Source organism: Mauremys mutica, chromosome 10 (assembly GCF_020497125.1).
Source record: "Mauremys mutica isolate MM-2020 ecotype Southern chromosome 10, ASM2049712v1, whole genome shotgun sequence".
Taxonomy (NCBI): domain Eukaryota; kingdom Metazoa; phylum Chordata; order Testudines; family Geoemydidae; genus Mauremys; species Mauremys mutica.
In genome coordinates this window covers 69,134,906-69,142,582 of record NC_059081.1, presented here as the reverse complement: position 1 = coordinate 69,142,582, position 7,677 = coordinate 69,134,906, and the positions used below count along the sequence as shown (strand labels likewise).

The 7,677-nt window shown below is 47.2% G+C and overlaps 1 protein-coding gene across 14 annotated transcripts in view; it reads left to right on the top strand.

Annotated features, from left to right (window-relative positions):
* Positions 1-922: 922 nt before the first annotated feature.
* Positions 923-7,677, top strand: part of LRRFIP1 (LRR binding FLII interacting protein 1) — a 183,047-nt gene continuing 176,292 nt past the window's right edge. For 13 of the 14 annotated variants that reach the window (XM_045032209.1, XM_045032208.1, XM_045032212.1 and 10 more), the window contains exon 1: positions 923-1,083. In XM_045032209.1, the coding sequence (XP_044888144.1) occupies positions 994-1,083 (90 nt within the window). In that variant the 5' untranslated portion in view covers positions 923-993. The remainder of the gene's footprint in view (positions 1,084-7,677) is intronic. The other variant, XM_045032207.1, reaches the window with a different exon arrangement.

Here is a 7,677-nt window from a genome sequence, read left to right as displayed (position 1 = left end):
TCCACAACCCCTCTCAATTCCACCCATCTCCCACAGACCTCCCCATCCATCTCACCATAGCCCCCCAAGTCCCTCCACAGACCCTCCCAGTCCCCCCATCTCCCACAGACCTCCCCATCATCTCACCACAACCCCCCCAAGCCCCTCCCCACTCCAAAACCCCTCCCAATCCCACAGGTGTCCCACAGACCCTCCCCATCCATCTCACCGCAGCCCCCTCAAAGCCCCTCCACAGACCCTACCAGTTCCACCCATCTCCCACAGACCCTCCCCATCATCTCACCACAGCCCCACAAGCCCCTCCCCACTCCACAACCCCTCCCAATCCCCCCATCTCCCACAGACCCTCCCCATCCATCTCACCACAGCCCCCCCAAGCCCCTCCCCACTCCACAACCCCTCCCAATCCCACAGGTGTCCCACAGCCCCTCCCCATCCATCTCACCACAGCCCCCCCAAAGCCCCTCCTCAGACCCTCCCAATCCCACAGGTGTCCCACAGACCCTCCCCATCCATCTCACCACAGCCCCCCCAAAGCCCCTCCTCAGACCCTCCCAATCCCACAGGTGTCCCACAGACCCTCCCCATCCATCTCACCACAGCCCCACAAGCCCCTCCCCACTCCACAACCCCTCCCAATCCCATCCATCTCATCACAGCCCCCCAAAGCCCCTCCCCACTGCACAACCCTTCCCAATCCCACAGGTGTCCCACAGCCCCTCCCCATCCATCTCACCACAGCCCCCCCCTACAGCACCCCGCCCATTGCAGCAAAGCCCCGCCCCCTTCCCCGCCCAGGCCTCCTCAGCCCCTCCCATCTCCCCTCCTCTCTCCTCGCTCCGCCCCGCACTCTCCCCCCCTCGGGCCGGGCCGTTGAGCCCCGCCCCCCGTGACGCGCTGTGCGTAGCCCCGGCGGGCGCGGGGCGGCAGCGGCGACGGCAGCGCAGCTCGTGCCGGAGCGGGGCGAGCAGTAGCGGTTCGTGGCGGGCGGCAATGGGGACGCAGGGGGCCGGGCGGAAGCGGCTCCCCAACCGGGAGCGGCTGACGGCGGAGGACGATGCGCTCAACCAGATCGCCCGGGAGGTGAGGAGCGGGCCGGGCTCGGGGCTGCCCGTCGCTCCGGCCGCCCTGACACGGAACGGAAGCGGGGGGGCTGGTCGCAGGGGGCGGGACTAGGGCTGGGGCTCGGAGACACGGTGGGGGCTGGGGGGACACACGGGGGCGGTAATTAGGGGTGGGGGAGGGTCGTGGGGGGCACAGTGGGGAGGACGGGGGTCTGGGGGTAGGGACAGGGATAGGGGCGATGAAGGGAGGACAGGGAGGGACGGGGGGCTGGGGGGAGGACGGGAGGGTAGGGACAGGGATGGGGGAGGACGGAGGGGCTGGGGGTAGGGACGGGGATGGGGAGGAGGGGGAGGAAGGGAAGACGGAGGGGCTGGGGGGTAGGGACAGGGAGGTGGCCATGGAGCCTGGGGGCTGGAGGTGAAATGGGGGTGGTGGTGAAGGCTAGAGCTGTGTGTTGCCTTGGGAGTTCCAGGGCGTTGAGGTGGCCCAGGCAGGAGTCCCTCGGGGACGGGTTGCGGCTGATGTGGGGAGGAGCCGCTGCTTGTCAGTCGCTGCTGCTTGATGGGCTTTGCTGAAAGTGACCCTACGTGCCCAGTTGTCAGACCAGTCTGCTCCTGCTGTCAGGTGCCTTTGCCTCCCCTGTCCTAGCTGCATGCTGCCTCTGCACTGCTGGGCAAAGTTGGTGTGTCTACACACTGCCTGCTGTGAACGTGGTCACTGGGAGAGGATGCAGAGTCTGTCTCTCCCTTTTCCCCCTAATAATAAAATCCTCAGTTTTCAGTAGCATACTATCCATACTTTTGTTGGCTTGCTGCTCAGTATGAATTATTTTATCCTGCAATATGAGGAGAAATGTTACAATGTAAAGGAAGGAATGTAACATCCTCCCCCCTCCCCCCCCCATATGATCGGTGTTTGCATGGGATTTTTGTGCTACTTCAACCTATTGAGTTTCACCCAAGGCTGGTTTAATATGGGAGGAGGAGGGGAATGATCAGGTCTCAGGCCTACACTGTGGCTGGAACCCTGACATGTCTGTCCACTGGAATGATACACTGTGTTTTGCTTGTATTGTAAAATTACAAGTTTTTACTGGCATAAAGGAAATGCCTTGGCGATATGATTCAGAGGAAAGTGGAGGAAACTTTCCAATTATTGTGGATTTTGTCAGTGAAATGAGCGGTGAAGATAGGTAATATACACTTCTAGCTTTTGCAAGAAATAGGTCTTGAGTATCTGTGAGACTCAGTTATTTTTTTTATTCTTTTTATCATGTGAATTCTGTGTTTAGGTTTTGTGGGCATAATATTTGGCTAACTCATATATTAAATAAGTATGTATTTAAATAGACCTGTTTAGTCATACTTCATTACTTATCCAATACCCTTGAAAGTTTAAGCTAGGGTGAGTTGCTGGGCACTTCTGCATAGTTTTCCCTTCTTTCAGTGGCTTTAATTGTTGTTTCTGTAATTAAGATTTTTCTATTCCACATGATCAAAATTTTAAAACTCAATATATTGTAACATACATAAAACCAGCTATTAGTAGTAGTTTACATCTCAGGACATGCCTTCTGCCTTGATGCTCTATTTTATGCATTACAGAGGAATCTGAATTGAGAGCATTTATCTGGTTGAATGCAGTTGGGAATCAATGTAGAGTGGCCTCTTATCAGTTAATGTTATAAGAGGGAGCTTTATAATAAAGGTGGAGTACAGCCTGCATGCTAAAATCCCTGCATTGCTACCCTATGCAATGCCATTTGTCTTCAAAGCTTGCATAAACTTGCGTTATTTTTTCCCCCTCAGCTAGGAGACACCCACATGTAATTACAAGGCTTCAGATAAAAAGCAAAGACTATGCCAGAGATTCTATGGTAAAGAGTAACAAACATTATTTAGCTGGTATTTTTTTATCTCTTAATGATATGCTGTGTATATAAGTAAACATTTTTAGGGCAGTCTCTATTATAGGCACTAACCCAACTGCAGCAAAGGGCAAAATTTTGGGTAGTGAACCTTGCCAGTTGAAAGGAGGTGATTTTCTTTTTCAGGCTCTGTTTGACACTTCTGTGATGAAAAATGTCTTGAAGACTTAACATTGTGTATTATATTAATTTGCACTGTAGACATCTTCATATGGGATTTAAGAGTCAAGAAGTCTGAGGCTTGTAGGTTGACTTGACTTAAACATTAAAGGCTAGATCCTGCAAGGTCCTGAGTGCCCACAGTTGCCCCTGACTTAAGTGAGAGCTTAGCGTTCTAGGGTGACCAGACGTCCTGATATTATCGGGACAGTCCCGATTTTAGGGGACTTGTCCCACGTCCCGATCTTCCATCGGTCGGGACGCACTTTGTCCCGATATCGGGGAACCGTCTGGTGGAGGACGCAAGCTGATGCTGCCGGCACCGCTCACCTCTTCTTCCTGAGCCCTGGGGCAGTACAGTTGAACTCCTGGCGCCCGCCCGCCGGCAGAAGCCTGCAGAGTGCTGCAGCCCCACTCCCCAGGCATGCACAGAGGCGCCGAGGAGGTCTCTGCTGTGTGCTGCAGGGGTGGGGCTTGTAGGCGCCGGCAGCGAGCCCCCCTGCCCCCCTCAACCTGATCCGACCTGCGCGACCTTAGGAGCCAGAGGGAGGGGACCTGCCTGCTTACTGGGAGCCGCTCCAGGTAAGGCTAGCACTGCTGGGTCTCACCTGGCCCCCTGGCAGGTCCCTCTGGCTGATGTGGGGGGCTCTTCGTGCTGCTACCCTCCCTCCCCGAGGGGGGAGGTGGAGACAGAGCAGAGGCAAGCTGGAGCGGGGCGTGGAGCTGCTGGTGGGTTCTCAGCCCCCACCAATTTTTCCTGTGCTCTGGCGGGTTTTTTATTTTGTTTTTTGTTTCGCTCCGCCGCCGACTTCTTTTTTTTTGCTCGACTCGCCCCGCCCCCTTGCCCCTCCCCACGTCCCGATATTTCACCTCTGTCATCTGGTCACCCTATAGAGTTCTCAGCACCTTAGCGCAGTGATTCTCAGAGACCTTTCCAGAGTACTGTTCTCCTTTCTGAGTCTGTTTTATCTTGCATACCCCAAGTTTCACCTCACTTAAATACTACTTGCTTACAAAATCAGACATAAAAATACAGAAGTGTCACAGTGCACTATTACTGAAAAAATGCTTCCTTTCTCATTTTTACTATATAATTATAAAATAAATTGTGACCCCCCCCCCAGGTTGAGAAACACTGATATAATATATACAGCAGTATCAACAAGTCATTGTCCATATGAAATTTTAATTTGCACTGACTTTTCTAGCACTTTTCATGTAGCCTGTTGTAAAACTAGGCAACTATCTAGATGAGTTGAGGTACACCCTGGAAGACCTCTGCATACCCTCAGGGTTATGCAAACCCCTGGTTGAGAACCAGTGCCTGAGAGGCTGAAGCCAATGAACAAATTTTACATAAAGTAAGATAAAATTCTGATTGGCTGCTAGGATGGAGTACAAGTATATACTGTCCACCTTTTTTCTTGATTAGAAATAGGGGTGTATAGAGTGAGAGCAGCAAGCAGGAATAAGTTTTTGGAGGGCCACAGGCACTCCATACATACAAGTTCTGTATTTTGCTCACAACAGTTATTTATTTGTATTGGCCGGAGATATCCTGACTCTTTGGAATCTGAATTTCTTTTCGGTATATAGTGCATTCCACTGGTGGCTTCTTGATACCATTCCAAGGTGTAAGTTAAGTGCACTTCTTAGAGCAACATAGTAATATTTTATACATGCACAGTTGTTAGTTAATTCCCTAGCTTTGCAAAATTGTATCATGAGAGATTAGAGACATCATAATTCTAGCAAAGTTGTCTGCTTTAGGGATAGACCTGATATCAAAGTGTAAATTTATAAAATGTAAAACATAAAAGTTACATTAACATCAAGGGTGTTGACCCATTTATAATCTTGGAGCACCACTTAACCCTACAGTATTTTAAAGTGTTTATATATAGGAGAAACATTACTTAGTGCCAACAAGTACCGAAGTCATTCGCTGTTCTTATTGCTTAGGGCTAGCAAAACTGCTGGTATGCTTACAGGCTGTGAGGTCACCATTAATGACTGAGAAAAGAAAATTCAGGCCCTTATTTTTTCTTTATTGAACTATATAAAAATGTCAGAACATAGGTAAATAGGAAAGGTACAAAGTACAGAATTAAGAAATAAGATTTAGACAGTATAAGTATGCAGCTAATTTTCAGACTTACGAAATAACTTATTCTACAGCAATGTATTTATTCATAACAGTGGCTCTAGTTGTATGAACGTTTAATGTTTTTCATGGATTCTACTGTTTAAAATAGGTATCTAACATAACCTCTGTGCATGTATTGGGGTCAACAAGCAGCTAAACAAATATCGTCAACATTCTAAGTGTAAACAATGTATAGTGCATTATGAACTCTTTGGAGGAGAAGAAAATAATAAGGCCTTGATCTTGTGCTTACTGAAGCTGATGGCAAAAGCTCGCATTGACTGTAATGATGCAAGATCAAGGTCATAGGTGCTGGTTCTGCATGATATTAAGCATGTGTCTGACTTTAAGCATTTGAGTTTAAGCACTGAATTTAGTGGATTATTTGTGATTAAATTTAAGTGCATCAGCATGTTTAAGGAATTTGCTGAATCGGGTTCTTGCGTTAAAATGCCATTAAAAAAAGTTGACACTTATTCCCAGTTGTGCTTGACTTAGCCTATATAATATTGTAGTGAGCAGATTTCATTTATAATTGGATAGTCTTCCATGTCTTTGCTTTCTTTCACATGTTCCTGGCCTAGTTTCAGCTTTACCCAGACAGCTGTATATTGCTTCCATATCCCAAAGGCAAACAGTAGGTGTGATTCTTATGTTATCTGGAATTTAGCTGGATAAAGGACAGATCCATTCAACTGAAATTCTTTAATCACATTTATCTCCCATCTTTTCCCCTGGGCTATAGGATTGAGATCTGGAAAGTTGAGAGTTTTCTCATTATTTTTAACTGCCTGTACTATACAGTTTCAATCTTGTGAGTTGTATAGTATAACTGTGGTAATTCTTTATTGTTATTGCCTTGTCTTCCACTCAGGGTACGTCTTCACTACCTGCCGTATCGGCGGGTAGCAATCGATTTCTTGGGGATCGATATATCGCGTCTCATCTAGACGCGATATATCGATCCCCGAATGAGCTCCTGTCGACTCCGGAACTCCACCAACCCGAACGACTGTAGCGGAGTCGACATGGGGAGCCGCGGACGTCGATCCCGCGCCGTGAGGACGGTAGGTAATTCGATCTAAGATACTTCGACTTCAGCTACGTTATTCACGTAGCTAAAGTTGCATATCTTAGATCGATTTCCCCCCGTAGTGTAGACCAGCCGTCAGGGGTAGAGTGAATACATTTGTTATGCAGTATTTGGGTTTTTAGTCTTCTATTTCTGTTCTGTAGAAGTTTTTACCATGTTTGTCATGTTGGTATCTGAATGCATTTTGGAGTGTGACTAACATCTGTCTAAAACTTCTGGGATCAATTTATCCAAAAATTTCCATCATAGTGAGGATAGCTAGAAAAAAACTGGTGCTAAGATGGGTGACATTGTTCATGCCAGCTGTTCCAGCCTCTCTTCAGTCACTCCCTAATGTTTTGGCAGAGTTCTGAGACATTTATGGTTTCTGGTGTGGGTTTTCTCTCTTTTTCAGTCTGTGTATCAAGTCCACAAGTTTTTTTTATTTCCTTCAACCATCATCCCTTGCCACTGTTAGCTTGTGGCCATGGAAGCTTGTAAATAATACAGTAGATTCTAGTAAGTTATTTTTTCATGTTCAGATTGTGTATAGGTAGACTAGTGGCCATATCAGTCCTTGGTCATGTAGATATAATTCTTGTGATCCTGAGGCCATGTGAGTCAAACTCAAAATTTATGCACTTTGTTCTTTGAATTATTGCTACTTTCTTTCCAATATAGAGGTCTGTCTACTTTGAATCTTCTCAGGTACTGTCTCAAGATTACAGCTGTAACACTTCAAAAATCAACAGTTCTTCTCCCCATATTAGTTGCTTTTGCACAAGGAATCTGACTTTGTGCAGAGTTAGATACATTTCAAGTGTCAGGCAGTGTAAACCTCCAAAATGGGAAATGTTGTACTGTTTTTGGTGAATTTGAAGACAATAACTCCTTTTCCTAGTATAAACTTATCTAAAATGCAGGTGAAAACTGAAAGTAGTTTGTGAACAAGGATAGTTGAAGCATGGTGTTTCTCACCTCTACAGGATATGAGAGAGCAGTTTTAGGAGGAAGCAACTATGAACCAATGAAAGGAAATTGTATAATTGAAGCAAATTGTAATGACAGCTTTTTATGTACACAGTATTGGCACTTCGTTCTCTGGAGTGGTCTCTACATTGGGACTTTTTAGCTCTTTTCCCACCATTGGTTTAGCTCGGATGGAAGCACTAGCATAGACACACTGCAGACATTTTTACCACCAGGTTGTTTATGGTGGTAAGAATGTTTGCAGACTATCTACAGTAAAATTTCCAACAGTGTGAAAATAGTTTAATATTTTGCATTTCCCCCCCTCCTCTTTCTTCT